At 34.8% G+C, this 23197-nt stretch overlaps 1 protein-coding gene across 1 annotated transcript; it reads left to right on the plus strand.

Annotated features, from left to right (window-relative positions):
* The first annotated feature begins 7873 nt into the window (after window positions 1-7873).
* Window positions 7874-20119, plus strand: LOC128181073 (1-deoxyxylulose-5-phosphate synthase YajO-like). The gene is made up of 8 exons (XM_052849326.1): window positions 7874-8032; window positions 12667-12806; window positions 14368-14518; window positions 15676-15849; window positions 15965-16062; window positions 16188-16369; window positions 16670-16809; window positions 19617-20119. The coding sequence occupies exons 1-8, from the start codon at window positions 7952-7954 to the stop codon at window positions 19743-19745; spliced, it is 1095 nt and encodes a 364-aa protein (XP_052705286.1). The 5' UTR covers window positions 7874-7951; the 3' UTR covers window positions 19746-20119.
* Window positions 20120-23197: the final 3078 nt, after the last annotated feature.

Here is a 23197-nt window from a genome sequence, read left to right on the forward strand (position 1 = left end):
TCTCTCTCTCTCTCTCTCTCTCTCTCTTTTTCATTAGTTGTGTATAGCTCATCTATTCTAAGTTCAAGTTTTTAAAGTTTATTTTGAATGAACATTATAATTTTTTTCAATTGTATCTCAAAACACTAAATTAATTTGATAAAACAAAATATATAACATTGCTTAGAATACTCGTAACAAAAGACTATTACTTGTCTATTACAAATTCTGTGTAAAAAGAAATACACATAATTAATTAGTAAGGGAGAAAGTAGCATTTATTTGCATATAAAAATATGAACACATTCATGATTTTTATTTAGAACAATTTAATGTTGCTAATGTGACAATTAAAGGTCGGGCTCGGAAGAGTCGGGTTCGGAATGTATCAAGCTATTACGTAAACCGGACTTTATCGTTATGTATAATGATAGCTCCCGAGGGTAGTTCGGGTGCGTATTAGTATATAAGGCGCTGCTTAGCTGATAGTCGACAGTTTGCAGTTGAAACTCCAAGTGGGAAGATCGAAGCAGAAGCGGTGAGGTTATAAAGTTACCCTGGTATTAAGTATACGGTGTCTAGTATACTGGTTAATAGGGGAATCGTATTTAATTCAATTAATTATATTATTTCCACCATTTCTATTGAGATCTGTCTGTGTACAGGACAGATCTCTGGATCGGGACACATCCGAGACCCGTACTCATAGGACAGGTGCCTACGGATACATACCTGCCCGGACACATACCCAGTCGCCCAAATTACATTTGTATGCCTTTTTAAATTAAGGATAGATAATCCTAAAACTAAATATCTGTATATACTGACTCGTACTTGTTAACAAATCATTTTAGTAATTATTGCTTGATCGGTTTTTATATACATATATAAACATACAATCATTTTCTTAAATCATTGTCTTGATTACGGATCTACCCAACAAACACGTTACATAAATTGGTGGCAGCTGCGGGATTTGGGTTAGATCTAATTGATTAGTTTATTATATGCTTCTTTCACAATGTCTGGTCTACGGGCTGACATTACATACATAGAACGTCAAATAGAAAATCTCAGTCGAGAGATAGATGAGTCCATGCAATTTTTAGGTTTGCAGGAAAATGTATCTGGCACCTCGATGCCAAGACGAGTAACACGGACGAGTACACCGTTTACAGGGAGACCGGATAGGGCACTTGGTAATGTAAGCCACAGGGATGTAAGCGGAAGGCAGAACTCTGCACAGAGCACAAGAATAGATGCAAATGGCCAAAATCAGACGAGAGGAAAATCAAGGAATTTTGTTAAACCTGCTACTTATGACGGTTCAGGCATGTGGAATGACTACTTATCTCATTTTGAGTCTGTGTCTGTTAAATGAATGGACTGAGACGGAGAAGGGTTTGTATTTAGCTTCGTCTCTTAGAGGGTTAGCTCAAGGTGTGCTAGGTAATCAGCCAAGGGATGAGAGGCAAAACTATGCAAAACTGGTTAAGGCTTTGCAGGATAGGTTTGCGCCATTAAACCAGACAGAGCTATATCGGACTCAGCTTAGAGAAAGGAGACAGAGACCATCGGAGAGCTTACCGGAGATGGGTCAGGAGATAAGGAGGCTGGTGAACCTAGCCTATCCTACAGCTCCGGACGACGTTCGTGAGATCCTGGCCACAGAACAGTTTTTAGATGGACTGCATAACGCGGAGATGCGTCTGAAGATAAAACAGGCCAGACCTAACAGTCTAAATGACGCTATACAGAGAGCCGTTGAGCTTGAAGCGTTTTACAGAGCTGAGAGCCGCCGCACTGAGAGTGTGAGAAGCGTGGATCAAGAGGATGGGTCTGGTCATGATTCAAAGATAGATAAATTCATAGAGACGATGGAGAAAAATATGCAATATCTTCAAAAGGAAATGAAGGATATGAAACAATGGAAGTTTCAAATGCAAAAGAAGGGACGTGATACAGGGCATACCAAAGACGAAACCAGGAATACTTATGCAAATAGTACAAGAAAGTGTTACAGGTGCGGATCTGACAAGCATCTGAAAAGAGATTGTCCCTCGAACTCGTCTAACCAGGCCCATCAGCCAGATCATAGCGTTAAGAAGATGATTATGACAGAGCACAAGACATGTGATCGGACTCAAGGCAATGAATACAAGACAGGGGAAGAACACTCGAGAACCATCCACTCTATCAAGGAGTCGGGAGTCTATGTCACTGCCAAAATAAATGAGATGGATGTATACTTACTCATTGATACAGGTGCAACCGTTTCCTTGCTATCAAAGGTATGCTATGGGAACATACAAGGAAATGACACTTGGCGCTTGGAAAAGGTTGACAGAGATGTACTGTCTGCCAACGGATCATCGGTAGGGATATACGGTAAAACATCTATCAGCCTTGCGCTGAATGGAACATCTATACTACAGGAAATGATTGTGGCTGATATATCTGTGGATGGAATCCTTGGTTTGGATTTCCTTGTGAAGCATAAGGCTATTATAAACATGCGTACACACAAAGTTGCTATATCGGGTATAGAACACCTTATTCAGTTAGAAGGCACGGCACAGGAATACAAGATTGCACTGATAAACAGGGTTGTCATACCCCCCAGATCTGGAATATTGGCCGAGGGCAAGATCTGTGCAGGACCGGATGGAGGGTTCCCGGTGAAAATTGGACTTATAGAGCCATCTGAAAAACTGATAAAATCAGATTCTGCTATGCTGGCTAGGTCTTTGGTTCGACGCCAGGAAAGAGTGCCACTCCGCCTTATGAATATGTCAGCAACTAACAGGACTATTCAGTCAGGAACAGTGGTCGGTAAGTTGTCTCCTGTTAGTGAGATGGAAGCAGTACAATGCTCTATAGGTGCTGCAAATTGTAACAAGGAAATACCAAAGCATTTACAAGAGCTGTTCTATAGCAGCACCAAAGTTCTTGGAAACCACGATAAGGGCAAAGCCAGAGACTTGCTTATGCGGTACTCAGATTTGTTCTCTGAGACTGATGAGGATGTCGGTCGAACCTCAGTGGTTCAGCACAAGATAGATACCGGAAACCAACCAGCTATCAAACAGGCACCAAGACGTCTGCCATTTCATATGCAGAAAGAAGTCGAAGAACACGTTTCTGACATGCTAAAAAGGGGTATCATTGAGCCTTCATCGAGCGCTTGGTCGTCAGCAATCGTCTTGGTACAAAAGAAGGACGGGTCCAAAAGATTCTGTGTAGACTATAGGCGGTTAAATAGTGTGACAATGAAAGACGCCTATCCCTTACCCCGCATCGATGAATCACTCAATCAGTTGAATGGTGCCAAGTGGTTCAGTACTCTCGATCTGAACGCAGGGTACTGGCAAGTTGAGCTGGACCCAAATGACAAGCCTAAGACAGCCTTCGTGACCCGTCAAGGTTTGTTTGAGTTTAATGTGATGCCGTTTGGGCTCTGCAATGCCCCGGCAACATTCGAACGTCTGATGGAGACGGTGTTGTCAGGCTTACAATGGCAAGTATGCCTCATCTATTTGGATGATGTCATTGTGTATGGGAAAACATTTGAAGAAATGTTACACAACCTAGAACTGGTCTTTGAGAAGCTAAGAACAGCTGGTTTGAAGCTAAAGGCCAGGAAATGTACGCTGTTTTCAAAACAAGTCAAATACCTGGGGCATGTTATATCTGAAAAAGGGGTTGAGACGGATGCGGAAAAGGTTGAAGCCGTTAGGAAGTGGCCAGAGCCAGTAAACAAGACGCAAGTAAGGTCCTTTATTGGCCTTTGCAGCTATTATAGAAAGTTCATTGCAAACTTTGCTGAAATAGCTCGCCCTCTGCATCGACTGACAGAAGCATCAGTTGCTTTCAAATGGACTAATGAATGCCAGGTAGCATTTGATGCATTGAAGACAAAGCTTACCTCAGCACCTATCCTCACACATCCCAATTTCAGTAAACCCTTCATCCTTGATACCGATGCGAGCCAAAATGCGATTGGTGCAGCCTTGTCACAGATCCAAAATGGACAAGAGAGGGTAGTAGCTTATGCCAGTAAGGTTCTCAGCAAGACGGAGAGAAGGTACTGTGTGACTAGGAAGGAACTCTTCGCTGTAGTGACGTTTATAAAACATTTCAGGCATTTCTTGTATGGACGCAAGTTTCTTGTTAGGACGGATCACAGTTCCCTCCGGTGGTTGCTTAGGTTTAAGGATCCGGAAGGGCAACTGGCTCGATGGCTAGAGGTGATTTCGCCATATGATATGGAAATCGAGCATCGAGCGGGGCGATTACATGGAAATGCAGATGGGCTAAGTAGAGTTCCTTGTACCCAATGCGGATATTTTGATGATTGGGAGAAAGCAGATGTGCCTGAGGACTATGCCAGGACATTAAGGCATGAGGTCAAAAACACGAGCACTGCTGAATCGAAAACACTTCTAGAAATGCAAGATGAGAGTCGGGATATAAGACTTGTGAGGGATTGGATGGAGGATGGTAAGCGTCCAGACTACAGCGAAGTCACTGCTGAAAGTTACATGGTCAAGTCATTGTGGGCTCAATGGAGTAGATTGGTCCTGAAGGATGAATTGCTTTGTCGTATGTGGGAAGTTGAAGAAAGCAACAATACGACATACAAAATTGTTATGCCGCTCTCACAGCGAAGATTTATCTTGCAGCAGATGCACGATTCCAAGACCTCTGGTCATCTTGGGGTGACCAAGACATTGAACAAGATTAGGCAAGCTTATTACTGGCCAGGGTTGCAAAGCGCTGTCCGGAGTTATGTTGCTGGATGTGACCTATGTGCACGGAGAAAAGCTCCACTCAAGACAAAAAGAGGTCCAATGCAGCCTTTGCAAGTTGGTTACCCAATGGAGAGGATAGCAACAGATATCCTTGGGGAGTTCCCAGTCACAGATAAAGGGAATCGCTACATACTGGTGGTGTCAGATTACTTCACCAAATGGACAGAGGCCTTCCCAATGCCGAACATGGAGGCTCAAACTGTAGCAAGACTAATTGTAGAAGAAGTAATCTGTAGGTTTGGAGTCCCTGTCTTAATACACTCCGACCAAGGCCGCCAGTATGAGAGTCTCTTATTCAGGGAGGTGTGCCACCATTTGCAAATCCGAAAAACAAGAACCACACCATACCATCCTCAGTCTGATGGTATGGTAGAAAGGTTCAACAAAACCTTAGCTACCATGCTAAGTAACTATGTAGACGATAATCACCGGGACTGGGATGAATGCATACCTTTTGTAATGATGGCAAATAGAGCGTCCCAGCATGAATCAACAGGATTCACACCAAACATGCTTATGCTGGGTAGAGAGTCTACCACCCCGTTAGATATCGTGTATGATATGCCCTCATCTTGGAAACAGGTACCAAAGCATGACTGGGTCTGGGTTCTGCTTGATCGGATGGAACGGGCTCATCACTTGGTGAGGCGACATTCGGAGGGAGCGATTCTACGACAAAAACACTATCACGACATGAAGATGTCCTATGAACAATTCAAAAGTGGGGACTCAGTTTATGTGTACTTTCCCCAAAGGAAAACTGGTTGTTCACCAAAGTTGACATCGTATTGGCGAGGACCATTCCAGGTCCTGGCAAAGATCTCCGAAGTCCTATACAAGGTCAACTGTGGACGCAATGGAAAGGAACAAATTGTTCATTGCGACAGGATGAAAGCCTGTAAAGCTCAAGTACTCAGAGGCGAGGATATCGAGCCAGAGTCAAGTGACTATGCAAAGGTTGAAGTAAATGTGGAAGAACAGGATGATGACTTTGGTTCATCCTACAAAAAGGTTGAAGTCACAGACGAGTTGGTTGCTGGGAGCCGACCAAGACGCGAAAGGCGTGCTCCAACTTGGTTACAAGACTATGTGCAGGACTAGAACCTGAATTTCAGAATTATCTATGTCATAAATTCTTGATCACAGAGCATGTATATCCATCATAGGACCAGTAGTCCTGCTATTGTTTTGTTTTTACTTGTTGCATATAAAAAAAAATCGAGACCATGTGTATAAGGTTAGTTCATTTTACATATTTTTCAGATTTACAATGGTAAATACTAAGGTGACCCCCAAGAAGCCTAAAGAGATATGTCCAGTGTGCTTCAAAGAAGTTGAAGGGAAAGATGCCTGGACAGCTCATGTTATAAAGTGTGCCGGTAGCATGTTGGTTTGTGAAAAATGTCGTGTGTCCTTTAAGAAAAAGGAATATATGGCAAAACACATGAGATTGAAACATGCAGAGATCGATCTGTCCAAGGAGTCTGAGAAAGACATTCCAGGTCCTAGCCGCTCACAGACGAATGATACTGACAGTGAAAGTGACTGGGATGAAGATCCAGAGGTACGGTTGGAGGAGACTCCAAGAAACGAGGAACTTCAAACTGAAACCAATGACCTGCTGGCTGGACGTATCTACAGGAAACGCACTATGCCCAGCCCTGTGCAGGCTCCCAGAAAATTCATCTGCAGGACGGAAGTGCATCCTGTTCCAGGTGGCGTCACAGGATGAAACTGTGCCATTCAGTCAACTGAAATGTGACTGAAAGGTTACTAAAATGTGACTGAATGGCATATCTCTGCCATTCAGTCACCTTTCCAGACCTTTCAGTTGTCATTCAGTTGACTGAATGGTAGAGTTTCATCCTGTGCGTGACCGTTGAGACACAGACAGATAATGTTGTAAGTGGTATGGCAGACAAGAGTACCCAGACAGCTGGATACCGGAAGCGAGTAAAGGAGGTTACCATAACCAAGTATCATGAGAACGGCAGAAGCGTAGAGAACATTGTGGAGAGAGAGGAGTTTTACAATATGTAAGAAAGTTGATTTTTGAAACTTTGTACAGAACTGTTCAGACAGGTAGTCTTTAATCCAAGATTCATCTTGACCTTATGTTATATGTTGTATGTTTTAAAGACTGGAAAGGTGAACTTAGTTAAAGTTTCATTTGGTTCGGATACGTCTATCTATGCATCTATCATTTCATCATTGTTTTCATATTTCATGTTTTCTCCTCATTAAATTCTTTCTCATCAGCTTTTTATTGTTTTATCCTGCGAGGACGCAGGAGGAATAGAGGCGTGGGTAATGTGACAATTAAAGGTCGGGCTCGGAAGAGTCGGGTTCGGAATGTATCAAGCTATTACGTAAACCGGACTTTATCGTTATGTATAATGATAGCTCCCGAGGGTAGTTCGGGTGCGTATTAGTATATAAGGCGCTGCTTAGCTGATAGTCGACAGTTTGCAGTTGAAACTCCAAGTGGGAAGATCGAAGCAGAAGCGGTGAGGTTATAAAGTTACCCTGGTATTAAGTATACGGTGTCTAGTATACTGGTTAATAGGGGAATCGTATTTAATTCAATTAATTATATTATTTCCACCATTTCTATTGTCTGTGTACAGGACAGATCTCTGGATCGGGACACATCCGAGACCCGTACTCATAGGACAGGTGCCTACGGATACATACCTGCCCGGACACATACCCAGTCGCCCAAATTACATTTGTATGCCTTTTTAAATTAAGGATAGATAATCCTAAAACTAAATATCTGTATATACTGACTCGTACTTGTTAACAAATCATTTTAGTAATTATTGCTTGATCGGTTTTTATATACATATATAAACATACAATCATTTTCTTAAATCATTGTCTTGATTACGGATCTACCCAAATCTACGGACCCAAACACGTTACACTAAGATACAAGTTTTCAGATCCTTGATTTATTTGGTTAATTTAGATGCGGAACCTCGGCTTTCTAATCGTGAATCTCGTATTTAGAATCTCGTATTTTGAATCTCGAATATCAAATGAACCTTCTGGGCTTTCGTACGAATGAGATAAAGTTTTCATTGTCACGATTATATTATTCCAACTGTTTGCGAATTACCTGTGCAACATTGTGGTTAAAGATTGCACGGTTGTTTACAATGGAGTACAACTTTCTTGGTCGTTCTGGGTTGCGTGTATCAAACATCTGTTTGGGAACGATGACATTTGGTCACCAGCGGGTACGTATATTCCTTTGGAGTTTGTTACAGTAGAAGTAGGAAAGGAGACGCTGAACGTACACTACATTACTATATCAATAAGTTGCATGATCTTTAATTGAGGATCACTGAATTTGTTAAAAAATACTGGCGTATTAGTTCTTCATGTTCAATACTGTAACCAATTTTGCGTTATTAGCAAACATGCATTGCACACACAGTCTAATACGGGGCGCCGTTTGAGGTCTTTCTGGTATCAGAAAACAATTTTTTGATTTCAAGAGTTTGAGTTTTTGATATTAGAAAATTGATGTAAAAAATTATATTTTCTGCAGATATCAAAAATTCAAATAAATTGGCGAATAACTTTCACATATTTAATGAATTTTTCCTTGACGCAAAAATAAACTGCTGAATTACAGAGCCCGCTTTGGATTATAATATTTGTTGATTTTAATTAGAAGATAAATTTAATGTAACTAAGAATTTAATAAAGGTTCGTGATCATTCCGGTATTGTGTATTGAAAGCGCTAACTGTACGCCTGTATAATTACTTTGTATTATGCGACGTCATCTCTACTATTTTTCTTTTGGATTGTCTCATATTCGCAGCGAATTGGAACGAAAGCAGTGCTAACCAATGTATATATGGGCAAACTTGCAAAAATGAAATCAGGTTGAAAATTAAGCATACGATATTATTCTTAGCAATCATCTACAGATTTAAAAAAAGCAATGTTATGAATTACAAAAGTTGCATCTTAGGGAGCGTTCATTAAATTGATACTAATTTTCTGTAGGTTTGATATCAGAAAATACAATTTTTGATATCAACATTTTCTGATATCAAGAATTCAAGTTTTTGATATCAAAATATGATTTTCTGATATCAAGAGTTCGATTTTTTTGCATCAAAAATTAAATTTTAATTCTAAATATAAAAAAAGAATCTATTTTGTGATATCAGAAAATCTTTTGTGATAAAAAAAATGAAAGTTTTGATATGAAAAGGATTCTCTGACATTAGAAAATACATTTCTTATAATCAATTTTCATATTTTGATCTAAAAAAATTAATTATTGATATCAAATATTTATTTTTGATATCAAAAATACCGCAAAATATTGAAACAGCGTCTCATGGTCTACATAAGTGCGAGGAGATATTGATCCAGGTGTTGCCCAACCATTCTGTCTTTAAAACAAGAGATCCATGGCCCGGTGCTCACCTGAACAAAAGTTCCTTGTATCAGTTTATATTTCCACACTCATTTCTAAGTTAAACTTTGAACTCCTCTTGTAGCCCCAGTGATAGTCTGGGGTCACGATTTTAACAATTTAGAATCCTACCGTTTCTTAGAATGCTTGCATAGTAAAGTCGCAAAAAGGAGCCTTTTAGTCCATGCGAAGAAAAGTTTTAAAATATTTCCCCTTCCATTTCTATGTTAAACTTCTTCGAGCCGAAATATTGGTCCGGGTAATTTAAAAATTAAGAATCTACATTATCTTTAGTGTGTGTGTGTGTGTGTGTGTGTGTGTGTGTGTGTGTGTGTGTGTGTGTATATATATATATATATATATATATATATATATATATATATATATATATATATATATATATATATATATATATATATATATTTATATATATATATTGGCATTTCTGGTGTTATTGTTCTTGAGAAGAAGACTATGAAAGACAACCCCCCCCCCCATTTTCTGTGTTTAACAATTATCTCCTTTCGAGAAGGGGTTTTCTCTTAATTCATGAATTTAGAAATGCTTTGTACAAAGTTTGGTTAAATTTGGCCCAGGGGTTATTGAAAGAAGTCAAAAAAGTTTCAGACAGATGGACACGTGGACGGACGACGGACAACAGGTGATCAGAAAAGCTCACTTGTACCTTTAACTAAGGTGAGATAAAAAGAAAACAAAAATACATACTCAAACACATTAAACAATCAGAGATTGTGTGATCACAAGCGAACAGTAATCGTGAAAAATAGTCATGAAAGTAATATAATTATTGTAACAATATAAACAATTTTCACTAGTGAAAAATTTGTCAATCGAAAAATTATGAATATTTTTGTGAAAAAGACTGATGAGGCAGCCAGTATATGACTATGAACTCTAAATTGTTTGACAAAGGAAATTTTTCAAGGTAATTTGATTTATAATTTTCCACATATTTTATATACATCGATGTTGTTGATCATGGTTGGAACTTTATTTTTCAGCGCAATTGCGTAAACAGTACCTGACTAAAGTAAAAAAAAAATGACTTGAAAATTTAGCGAGTAATAATCAACCGTTCGATTTCTGCATCTCAATATCAGGGCGACATCGATCGTTCATGACGTCATCATGAATGTTACTCTTTTACTTTTGATCATGTGCATTTTCTGTATGTATACAATGCATTGACTCTTATATTAGATATTTCAAGCGCGAATCAAGATTTTATCCATAAGAGAGAGGTATAACCTTTTCAAAATAAAATAAAAGTCAACTTATTTTTCTTATAAACTGTTGTTTTGTAATTGTTTTATCTTTGCATCCGCGTTGTTACTTTGCTTTTGGCTTGAAATAAATGCGTTCAGTTTGATAACTTATATTATCGCGACTGAGTAAAACGGCAATGTAAGATGTTCGTCTACACAGAATATAATCTTTTACATCGAAATACTTTGAACGCTTGCATTTTTATAGGATTTGCAGGAATAGCGGCAAGGAAAGAGAAATATGGCAGACGTGTGTTTTATGAGTCGTGCTCAGCTACATGTATAAGAAATACTAAGAAATATCTATCGCAAAATAAAGCATGATCTGTATGTTAAAACCTTTTTATAAGTTCAAGGTCATATTAAAACTTGTTTGTTTCTATACATCTATTTAGACAGTAAAGCATAGTAGGTTTTATAAAAATTGAAACCTTGTTATTTATGAAGGAGGTTGGCACCTGAAATACTAGTAATGTCAATCATCTAAAAACCACTTGGATATAAAGATGGAGACCTAAAGTGTTCATTTAACTTTTATTTGTGACCCATGTCACTTGCCATTTTTTGAAAATTTAGGGCCTCAAACAGAAATGATAACATTCCTGAAATTTTTACTAAAAGAACTAATTAAAAGTGTATATGATATAAGTTAAATTTGGCCCCCATAATTCGCCATTTTTTAAAGTGTTTCTGGCACAATAAAATGTTTTGTTATATTTTAGAAGAGTTGATGTAAAATATATTTCTCACCCATTTATTTGATTTATTTGCACTCACCGACAGTATATGACGTCAGAAGTGACGCTATGTCTATAATTCAATCAAAATCAGTAAAAAATAGACATTTTTCTTATCTTTCTACGAATGGAAAATATAGAGCGCATGCTTGAACAAAGTAATTTTTTTGTCACTTATTAGTCTTGGCTAGATACATCTCTGATTAAAATATTTTGTTTGTTCAAGCATGTGCTCTGTGTTTTCTGAAAGAAAAACTGTTTGAAAACAAGCTGTTATGCTAAAAATGAAAAATGGCGGGAAAAGGTTGTCTTTAAGATGTCATATTTCTAAATTGTGGGCACTTGAATCAAAATGAACATGGTGTAAAAACATCACATATATATCTGTACAAGGAAAACAAAGAATTACAGTAAAATGATGATGTTCATTTTAGGGGGCCATTTAAGGCCCATATAATATATAGTCCTTTGGCACGGAGATTGATTATTTGAAGAAATCAAACAAATATTTATAGTTTGAACTATTATCTATTTATGATTTTAATACAGTCTTAACTTAAACACATGTGGTGGTGACTATAAAAGTAATATCTAGGTCAAGGTTTAAAAATTCTTGCTCTACTGGTGGCTTCAAATGCCAGTAGATAATGAACACAACTACAGCTGTTACAAAATTTTGGAGTAATCAAATTATGATGCAAATAAAAAAATACTAGTCATGTCATCTTTCCAAAACTTTGCATATATAAAACATTTAATCTCTCGTTTAAAAGTAATAAATATAAGGTAGTGGTCACATCTCAAGAATTTGAGATATAGCATAAAATAAGCTAATTGTAGGCCAAAAATGTAGTTGATTTATTTTCAACTTCTAAGAAATATAAGCTGAATATGCCAAAGGAAATCGATAGAAATATCAAAATATCATGAATATAAAGTAATACACAATATATAATGAAGTTTGGTCTGTGCTGAAAATTAGGAAGCTAATGTAATAGTACCCTAAAACTACTGAGTAATGAAAATTGTTCATTTCCTTTTTGAAAACCTTCCGCCACAAAATGTAGTCCCTTACTAAACTCTGTAAACATGTAAAAAATTTTAAACAATTTTATTCAGTAACTTTAATTTGGCTTTGTACAATTTCGATTTACTACTAGAATTAATATGTGATGCAGAATTTTCAGACTAGAGGTGACCCAAAATGGCAAACCAAAACCTAAAGAGCTAACCTCTTTAAAAATGACGCAAGGAAGTCCCACAAATAGTTGACTTGAAAAACAAAATATAAAAGTATCAGACAAAATAAAGGGAGAACCAATCCTCACGGTTTGCAGTCTGAATGACTTATGAATTATGAATGAACGCAAGTTAAGCAATGTAAATAATGTTAATAATAGATTTTTTTTATAGTTTGGTGGCAGCAAGATGAACAAAGAAGAATCACACAAAATACTGGACAGATTTGCTTCTCTTGGGGGTAACTTTATAGATACGGCAAATATGTATTCGCTGGGAGTCTCTGAAAGCATTCTTGGTGAATGGTTAGTAAGGTATGTACTTCAAATGCTATTTCTTTGTTAAATGTATCAATTATAGTCAAAATAGGTTTGGCCCCCGTGATATCATTGACTGACCTGAATGATTGGGCAACATGCAAAATACAAATTTTACCAGAGTTCATTTACGTTAACCAAGGTCCAAGTGACGATCCACGGTGTTTTTCTCATCTTCGCTAGCCAAGAGTGATACTTGAGATGCAAGAAAAACACCGTGGTTCGTCACCCTTGACAAGCAAAGATGACAAGAGGTTAGCTTAAAGGGACTTGGACACGATTTTTAGATCAACATTTTCTTTTTCTTTTTTTATGTAAAAAATGATTTATTTACTCATTTTGAATGATTGACCAAAATTTGAATGTTAGAATTCAAGTTATAAGAGAGATACAGAGGTAAGAATTCATTGCTATGTAAACAAAGCTCGAGTCTTATAATTGTTTACAAATAATATGAACTATGGAATTACCATTTCTTTGACCAAATGACTCATGCCAAACAAGCTAAACTGAATCAATGTGTTCATACATGATATGATAAACAGAAAATAATCGATTGAGACTTATACCAATAAAACACATATGTAAACCATAACAAAGCTCGAACTTTGTTTTCAAAACAAATATTTTCAAGCTCTGCATCTTGCAATTGCTTATAACTCAAAATATGACTTTCAAATTTTGACAACGCATTAAAAGTGCCCATATTAACCATTCTGAACAATAAAATTGGGAATAAAGTTGGAAAAATAAAATTTAAAAAAAAGCTTAAATCGTGTCCAAGTCCCTTTAAACAACTCACATAATGAAATGATAAAAGATATGATATGCTGTATATGATTATTGACTTTTTTTCATTTTTTGGCAGGGTCTTCGACTTTCACAATCAAAAACAAAGCAAATCGCTTCATACATAAAACTTCAATTTTTTTTTATCAGTTGACAACAACTGAGCTATAAAATTGAGCATTTACTCAAATTTCAAAATAACGTGTTTATGTTTACTGCGAGGCAGTGCACAGTAAGAAATTTACCGGTATAATACCGGTATAAAGCAATAATTTGAAGCCTATATGTGTGTGTATATATATATATATATATATATATATATATATATATATATATATATATATATATATATATATATATATATATACAGAATTATGCTTGCATAAATCATGGAAATCATCAATAACAAGTCTTTATTACAAACATGTATTGAATAAACGTTAACAATATCATTAATGTAAGCCTTGTTTCAAAATAAATCTAAAGACCAAAATTTGATTGTAATGTCAAAGATTTTGGAATGCATGAAAATTGTAGACATGTAATTGAAAGCACTGTATTATTTAATATAAAACTTTAACATCAGATCACCTTAACGTGACTTTTTATCAAGCAACTGAGTAATTTTTCATATATATCATCAAGCAATATTAATTATCTTATATGGATAACGCAGACGTTAGACTCAGAGTTACTTCCCGTAGGTTGAAAAGAGATAATGTCACAATTTGCAATAAATCTACTTTCAATGTAATGTTTCATGCTGCAGACAAAAAAGAGATGACTTTGTGATTGCAACCAAAGTAAGGGGATCAATGAAAGCTGGTGTAAATGATGTCGGTTTGGGAAGAAAACACATCATGTCTAGCTGTTTAGAGAGTCTACGTCGGCTGCAAACGGACCATATTGACCTTTATCAAGTACGAATACACATATTTATACATAATCACATACATAAGATTGAATTTCTATACACATGTGTATACATAATAACATACATATCATTGAATTTCTACCCTGAACGATTAAGATAAAGTTGTGCTTTTTACTCTGTTTTTGCTATTTAACTTGCTTTAAAAAAACAAGTATTAAAAGAGATTTGTAAGACAAGAAAAGGATGCTTCGTTCTATTTCAAAATAAATTAACACTTTAGATAATGAGATAAAAACAAAACTAAATTGTCTTACGATTTTTGCAAAAAGTAGTGTACAATTCAACATGTCCAAAAGATTTACATTTTTAGTGTCTTTGTCTGTGATATCACTACAAATCGATTTTGTACTGTACAGTCCAACAAATGCATGCATAATTAATACACATTTATTCTAATAATATTTAATCGTGAAATTAGCGAAAATTCTATGATTAATAAGGAATCATTCTTCATATATTATGAGGTGATAATTTTGGTCGGGGCATCATTCGGGCTTTCTTGGATTTTATCTCGCCCCAACCAAAATTACCACCTCATAATACTCAAAGAATAATTCCTTATTCCTTGAGGTGGCATAGAACATCTGTCGATATAAAGATGAATAAAAATACATTAAAATCCGAAATCTTTCACCGGTTTAGAATTTTCCGATTTTACAATATTTGACCAAAAAATTAAGTTTAAAAATTATAAAAGCCCCAAAGGATTTATACGTATGACTTACAAATTCGTAGTGAACGCTTTGACCCATTGCTCGTCGCTATTAGGTAACAGTTTGGGGAAGAAAATAGATTACAATTATACTTGATTTTATTGTTTATTTCGTTATTTCGTTAAAACGAAAGAAAACTAAAAGTGTAGCAACAACATCTCTGTATTTTTTACACATGTATTTTACTTTTCAATGGTCATTTCCCTACAAATGAATAAAACAGGTCTGTTACGAATGCAGCAGAACTCTTTTGATAAACCAAATGTAAAAAGTATGTTAACTAAATTGTCAACGTATTGGTACTTAAAGTAACACCATTAGATATTATTTCCTTCAAAATATTCTGTTCATTCATTATTCATTTCAAAACTTTTGAATGAACAAATGAAAATAAAATCACGGGTAACTTTTCTGGCCTTTTATTGGCTAGATACATTGGTGGGACGATGCTGTTCCCCCCGAGGAGTGGCTTGGGACTCTAAGAGACCTAGTCAGTGCTGGAAGAGTGCGCCATATCGGGGTATCCAACCTGTGTGGATGGCAGCTTCAGAAAGTCGTAGATCTGTGTCAGTACGAGAAATTCCCGCCAGTGGTTAGTCTACAGGTAAAGATGTAACATTGCAACATGTTTACGGTGGGCTAAATGCCAGTTTAATTTGTGCGTCTATATAAGGTGTAGGTGTGTCTAACTATAACGTCTTTTTGCGTTTATTTTACAGCAACAATACAATTTGCTTTGTCGACATCCAGAGTTTGAAGAATTTCAAGTCTGCAAGAACGAAGGCATTAGCGTTTTACCATGGAGTCCCTTAAAAGGGTACTAGGCAACGGTTCTGATCATTGAGAAGTGCTTAACTCCATACAATGATAAAGAGTTTGGCTTATTAGACTACAAACTTATGAAATGGAACGACATACATATATGTATCGAATTTTTGACAGTGGGATGCTGACAGGGAAATATAGACGAGGTGTAAGACCTGATGCATCTGCAGGCAGAATTGGAGTAGTTGCCCAAGATGAATCCCTGGCCATGCAGATAGCTCCAGCTTGGAGCCAGTACGAAGAAAAAGACCACTACTGGAGACTCATGGAAGCAATGGAGAAAGTAGCTAAAGAGCAAGGTAAATGCATTCAATAAGTATCCATGATGTGAAAAAGTGTCTAAGTTAACAGAATTTCATGCAGGGTTGTATAATAAGCAACGAGTTTCATATACCTCAGAGGACGCAATTTATGTTTGTTTTAAATTAAATAAAATATTTTGTGTATCATTCTATTTTATCTTTTACGATGGAAAACTGAACAAAACTATGTAACTTATCTATATATATAAAGTAAATTATCTGTTATTGCAGCAATAATAATTCAATTCCTAAACTGCATGTTTGATCTATTTTTCCTATTTTTCACAAAACTTTTAGGAAAAACAATCTCCCAGGTAGCCATCCGATGGCTTCTGCAAAAGGACGTGGTTTCGTCAGTTATAATAGGAGCCACGTCCAAACAACAACTTGAGGACAACGTTGCCGCTTCTAGTGCATGGTGTCTTAATAAAGAACAGGTGGGTTAACGATAGTCAAAAAGTATCTTTAAACAAAGCAGACGTTAACGGTACTTGGACTTAATGTTTAAAATTGAACAAGACAACGTTATGAGTTTTGATAACTTTTGAGAACGAACACTTTTACATCTTCAAGCATAGCATTAATATGACATAAAAGGAAAATTTATTAAATTTAAAGATGTCCAGACAATGAAGAATGCGTGTAGGAAATTTCATTTGTGTATTTTTTAAAACTTGGATAAGTGTATCATATTTATCATGAAATTTGTAAATTTGTACAGTTCTTACTGTCCTCTGTATAATACTGTTACATTTAGGGGACTTCTTCATACACAATAATAATTATATCAAGATACGATAATGGAATGATTTCGAAGTTATATCACTTAACCACCACACGATAGCTCTTTCATTAGAAAGAAATCATTTTACTTCATTATTGGTCCAAACTTCAAACAATTGTTGAAAATCAAAATACATTGTAGCGATACTACTAACTGAAAAGATTTATTCTTATTATTCCTTCCTAGGAAATTGTTACCCTTCTCGGGCTCAACCATGGTCTTTAAGTGGAATAACACACCTGGAAATAGTCACTCAAATTAACTGTAAATTATTTGATTATGAAAGATATAATGATAGAAAAACCTATACATATGTCAAATAAGCGAACAATTTCCAAATTGGGGATAAAAAATGAATATCTAAAAAAATCAATTCAGTAAGTAACAACAAAAGCCCCAGCAGAATTCAAATCGGTTTGTACGGGTCACAAGCCCGACACTTTATCCACTCGGCTATGAAGTAAGTTGTATGTTGCTGTCGATTAAATCTTTTCGATAAAACAAACTGTCGTTTCGATCAGAGGTCAGCCATTTTATGACGATGTGTTATTCCACCTTAAATTCACATTTTTTTCTACAATGTATTGTTTATTGACGAGTTAACACAAATTTAGCAGTGTAGTTCTGATTAAACTTCTCATCTGGACTTCTCACATGGACTGATGCTTATTATATAACGCACCAAAGTACATGTAGGTTCCGGGTATGAGTGTCAGGTTTGGGTAATTCGAACATTAATCAACAGCGTATCAGAATGTTTGCTTATTTACGTCATTCTCAAGTTTCCAAGAGCAAAATGAATTATAACTTTGTAATAAATAACTATTAAGGTGCAATTCCTTCTGTTGATCCATTATTGGTATAGGGCTATTGTATGAACATGTAAACGTTACTCTACAGTACATATAATTCGGTATACCTGGATACATGTAGCAATTGTAAACATTATCAATAATTGTGTCATTTATAGTTATTGAGAAAAGAACATATTTTTTCTTCTTTCTCCTCTATACCAATTTGTTTGGCCATTTTCTTCAAAAGAAATTAAAAAAAATATTTTCTTTATCCATTTTAATTTTGAAAATTACATCTTACAATTCAGGATGTACATTACAATTGATATTGGCAATTTTGAAACCAGCTGATTTAAGATACTCAGCATGGTTTTGAGTTTATGTTAAAAAATAAATTCATTTTCAAGAGGTTGATTCCGTTTACTTAATTAGTAATCACCCACGTGAATCAAAATCCTACATAGTGCTGCTCACAGGTTCAATACGCAGAAAATAACTGAAAAGTAATGTGTAGATTACAATCTTCTCCAAAATTCCATTTAATCTAATTATAAAACTGAACCGATTGTCACTTCAAATGTTTTCAAAACAAAAATGTTCAGCCCTGGCACATCTTAGATGAGGCATTCTTTCAATTCTTTTAGAATTTAAAACGTTTAAAAAAATAAACCTTTCAGTGTATTTTCTGTTCAAACCCTTCTGTTGAAGATGAACATTTTCTGATTTTATTATTTAGAATGCTTTCAAAGTGCATTTTTAATGATTAAATGAAATTTGAGAGTCATTCATGGAGTTACAAGAAAGATACAGAGCTCTCAATTTTTGTCATGTAAACAAGACTTGCCCTGTATTTGTTTACATAGGTTGAATATACTAGTTAAAAATATTTTAAGCTAATTGTCTATCTTTTTATTCATTTTAATCATAGATAGTTTAACACATTTATTTTTGGTCTAAAACTGGAATTTTTACTTCAACATTCTAAATGTATACACACGCGTTGTTTACATAGCAAAGCATTTTAAGCTCTGTAACTCGATTATAACTCAACAAATGTTTTGTTTTGTTTTGATTGACTATTGGAAATGCCTTACTGAAGCATTGCAAACATTAAAATCGGAATAATAATTTTTGACCAAATCGTGACCATGCCCTTTAATAATGATATCAGGGGGAAATAACTTGATAGTTATAAAGGGTTATTACTCAAATAATAATGATACGGATTGTTTGTTCAAAGTGTTATATCAAAATTATCTGATTACATTAGCCAAATTTGTACATAAGGTCTTTAACAATAGAAAAATTTTTCTGCATAGGCAAAATTCATAAAGTCTTATAGGTCCAATGGGCAATGAGCAGTTTAGTTTAATGTTTATTTTGTGTACAGTTTAAATTGCAATGATTGTAACGCCAATGTCACTATAATAAACTTGCTTACTGACTTACGGGAAAATGATTTCAAAAATCAAAGCATAGTATAATTATGCTCAAAACTACTTAATGCATGTAACTAGAACTGCACCTAATCCTACCTATACTTTTTGTAGATTTCGTGTTTGCTATGCTCTTGTTTTGTATTTTTCCTGTGGACTTTTCATTTTGAACACTGTTCACTTTATCAACACATTTCATTTTGCTACTGTCAAACTTTTTTTGGTTTTAGATGGATGAACTTGACAAGCTTTCTGACTTAGACTTACAATATCCACACGCCATGGTACGGTTGGTGAATAAAGACAGGGTCAACCTCTTTAACCCGTATCCCTATGTAAAAAACACACGAACAATTTAACACTTTAAAAGGCAGAAATCCGAGAAAATTATGTAATAGATTTGCAAATAAAAATATGCAGAACAAATTTTCTTGCCTAATCAGTATATCGTTTGATTTGAAATTATGCCCCTTGAACAACAATGACTGAATTAATCAATATTTGATGGTTATTAAAATCATTTTTTAAAAAAATTCTATTAGATTATAAGTAGATATTATAAGATAAAGAAAGAATATTTCTTTATATAGAACACTGTGGCGGACAATTATGCCAGTGCCAAGGTGGCATTTTTGCAACAAGTTTAGCTGCATGTATCGAAAAATTCAAAGATGCCATACAAAAAACCATTGCTTGAGAAATTTATAACCACCTTTGTTGTGATTGTATCTTATGTTCATCAATCTGTAATAGCTAATACTTCTTTATTCGCTCAAGACCAGTTCACTGGTATTTGAGGTTCAAAATCAGTATATACAAATGTACACGAATACAGTCAAGGATCACATGTACAGTAGAAGTAATAATGACCAAAAAAAAGTTAAAATCACAATACAATAGGTTGTTAAAGTTGGTTTCTGGAAGAACAGACTTTGAAAATTTTCTTAATAAATATTGACAAGTTTTTTAGTTTTTCTACATTAAAAGTATTCATGAGCTCTTTAAATTTTATAATATTTGGGTTTTCATAATATCTCTTGGGTAAAAACATTTTTCTGTCGTTTACAAAATATGTACATTCTAAAATATAATGAAATTCATCCCCAATACTATTAGAATCACACATTGTACATTTTCTTAAATGTTTTTCAATATTATGCCATCTACCTGTTTCAATGGGGAATCGATGATTACATGTTCGTAATTTTGTAAACGTGATCCGTAGATCTGTAGGTAAAATCAACAAGTACTTTTCTAAATTGAGATTTGTTTTAAAAATTCTATAATTAATACATTTTGGTGAGTTATCTACAATACTTCTCCAATCTTGTACAAATTGATTTTGTAATATTTCTTTAACTATTGACTTAAGCCAGTTATAACTACATATTGTTTGATTTTCCCATATATATGACAACCCGCACGAGTTGAGTATATCATGTATACATTTTATCCATGGATGTATAAAAGATCCATTTTGTAACATCTATAAAAATAACAATAGATTACATTAGTGAGTTTACAATCGTGGGCTGTCAAAACTTTTGCCCAGTACATTATCATTTTAATTTTAACAAAGAGTGACAATGGATACCTTCCAGTTTCTCCATACACCATACAATTTGGAGTACTAGATTTAAGATTAAGAATAAATTTCAAAAATTTTAAATGTACCTTTTCAATAATATCTAAATTTTCGTAACCCTACACTTCGCACGAGTAAAGTAAAATTGAGTTAATGACCTTGTCAAATAGGTCTAACTGACAATTAATTGGTAGGGTAAAATAACGTATTTTACGTAAAACACCATACAATGCCTTTGACGCTTGTTCTACTAAATGTTTTTTAGCATTATTAAATTTTCCACTTCTTGATAAAACAATACCCAAATAGCAAAATGATTTTACGTTTTCAATAGTTACTCCTTTATACAAAAATTTACGCTTTGACATTGCACCTTTTGAAAAAATGAGGATTTTTGTTTTGGCTATATTGACATTAAGTTTCCATATATCACAATAATTTGCAAACACATCTAAAGCCTTTTGTAAATCAGGCGCAGATTCAGATATTAAGACAGTGTCATCGGCATAAAAAAGTAGACAGAGTTTCAACATAGCAAATAAATCATCCTGTATTTGAAGAGAAGGACAAGTAAAACCCTCTATCTGGTTTCTTAATAAATAATCTTCCAAATCGTTAATAAAAAGAGAAAATAAAAATGGTGACACATTTTCTCCTTGTCTTACACCTATGTTACACATAAAAAAATCTGATAAATTTTGACCAATTTTTACCTTTGATTTAATACCCTTGTACATGTTAATAATAAATCTCAAACATTTTCCATCTATCCCACTTTTAAGAACTTTCGTCCATAGTCCATCTCGCCAAACTGTATCAAAAGCTTGTTTAAAATCAATGAAGGCACAGAATAGTTTCCTCTTATTGTCTAGTGCATATTTACAAAGAAAATCAATAACAAATATATTATCTGATGTACAATAACCCTTTCTAAAACCTGTTTGCGCTTCATTGATTAAGTGTATTTCGTCAGCAAAGGTGTTTAAACGGTCACATATTATCCTAGTAAAAAGTTTTCCTAAACAACTGAGTAATGTAATAGGTCTATAATTTTCAGGCTGACTCCTGTCGCCCTTGCCTTTGTAAATTGGCTTAGTTATTCCTAATAGCCAATCGTCTGGGACTAGGCCACTATCAAAAACCAAATTGAAAAAGTTTACATATAAGGGTAAGAAGGTTTCCATTGTTGTCTTAATATATTCGTTGATAACATGGTCACCGCCAGGCGCTTTATTGTTTTTTTATTTTTTTACAGCATTCCTAATTTCTTCACAAGTTATAGACTGATTAAGAAGTGTATCATTATCTAAATTTATGTTTATATCTATCTCTTGGTCTTCAACTGAGCGTTCGTTTTTTTTTTCATAAACTCAAACATTAAATCAATATTTACACTAGTTTTGTCTTTCTTATTGGTACTATTTAAAATATCCCAGTATTCTTTAAGTTTCCCTTTATGGAGTTCCTTAAGCTTGTCTGAAATACTATTATTGTAGTCCTTGATGCTTTTATCCAATGTTTTCTTGTATTCTTTGCCATACATTTTAAGATTATTAAAAGTTTCATTTGATTTTTCTTTATTATATAAACGTTTTGCAATGTGGTATTTTCTTCTGGCTGTGCGACAAGTTTTATTGAACCATGGTTTATTAGCATCGTCTTGTCTTTTCTTCGGGGGAGTTTTATTTTTTAATGTCTTTCCTGCTGAAGCAATAAAAATATTACAGACTTCACTAGTGATTTTGTCTATATCGTACTGTTCTACAATGGGTTTACCTTGTAAATATTCAATATTTCTGACAGTTTCGTTTAATTTATCGCTATTGATATTATGTGCAAATTCTGTAGCTTTTCCAGACTCCCAAATGAATAAGTTTGAATCTACTTTTTCGGCTGATTGGCTACTTTATTGTTTCTCTATTGATAATTGATCCAAAAGCTCAAAAGTGATTGGACTGTGAACATCGGAGTATAAGTTACAAAAATCGTGAATAAAAAACTCATTAACTGACTGCAACAAAGACGCATTACATAATACATAATCTACAGTACTTCTATCTTTACAAGTTAACCGGTTCTCTCCGAGTCGGCCATTGACAATGAAGAGATTGTTATTCTTACACAGTTCAATCAATTTGTATCCAAAGTTATTACAGTGATCATCACAACTTGACCTTTCAAGTGAAATATTTGAGTCCAATAATATATTAACCTGTTCTAATGATT

The sequence above is a fragment of the Crassostrea angulata genome, chromosome 4, assembly GCF_025612915.1.
Source record: "Crassostrea angulata isolate pt1a10 chromosome 4, ASM2561291v2, whole genome shotgun sequence".
In the NCBI taxonomy this organism is placed as follows: Eukaryota; Metazoa; Mollusca; class Bivalvia; order Ostreida; family Ostreidae; genus Magallana; species Magallana angulata.

What these genes read in the sequence shown, in the direction of transcription:
- LOC128181073 (XM_052849326.1), top strand. Translation starts at nt 7,952, where the DNA reads ATGGAGTACAACTTTCTTGGTCGTTCTGGGTTGCGTGTATCAAACATC. An exon ending in ACCATATTGACCTTTATCAA is followed by an intron (nt 14,519 to 15,675) that starts GTACGAATACAC and finishes TTTATTGGCTAG; the next exon opens with ATACATTGGTGGGACGATGC. An exon ending in CCATGGAGTCCCTTAAAAGG is followed by an intron (nt 16,063 to 16,187) that starts GTACTAGGCAAC and finishes AATTTTTGACAG; the next exon opens with TGGGATGCTGACAGGGAAAT.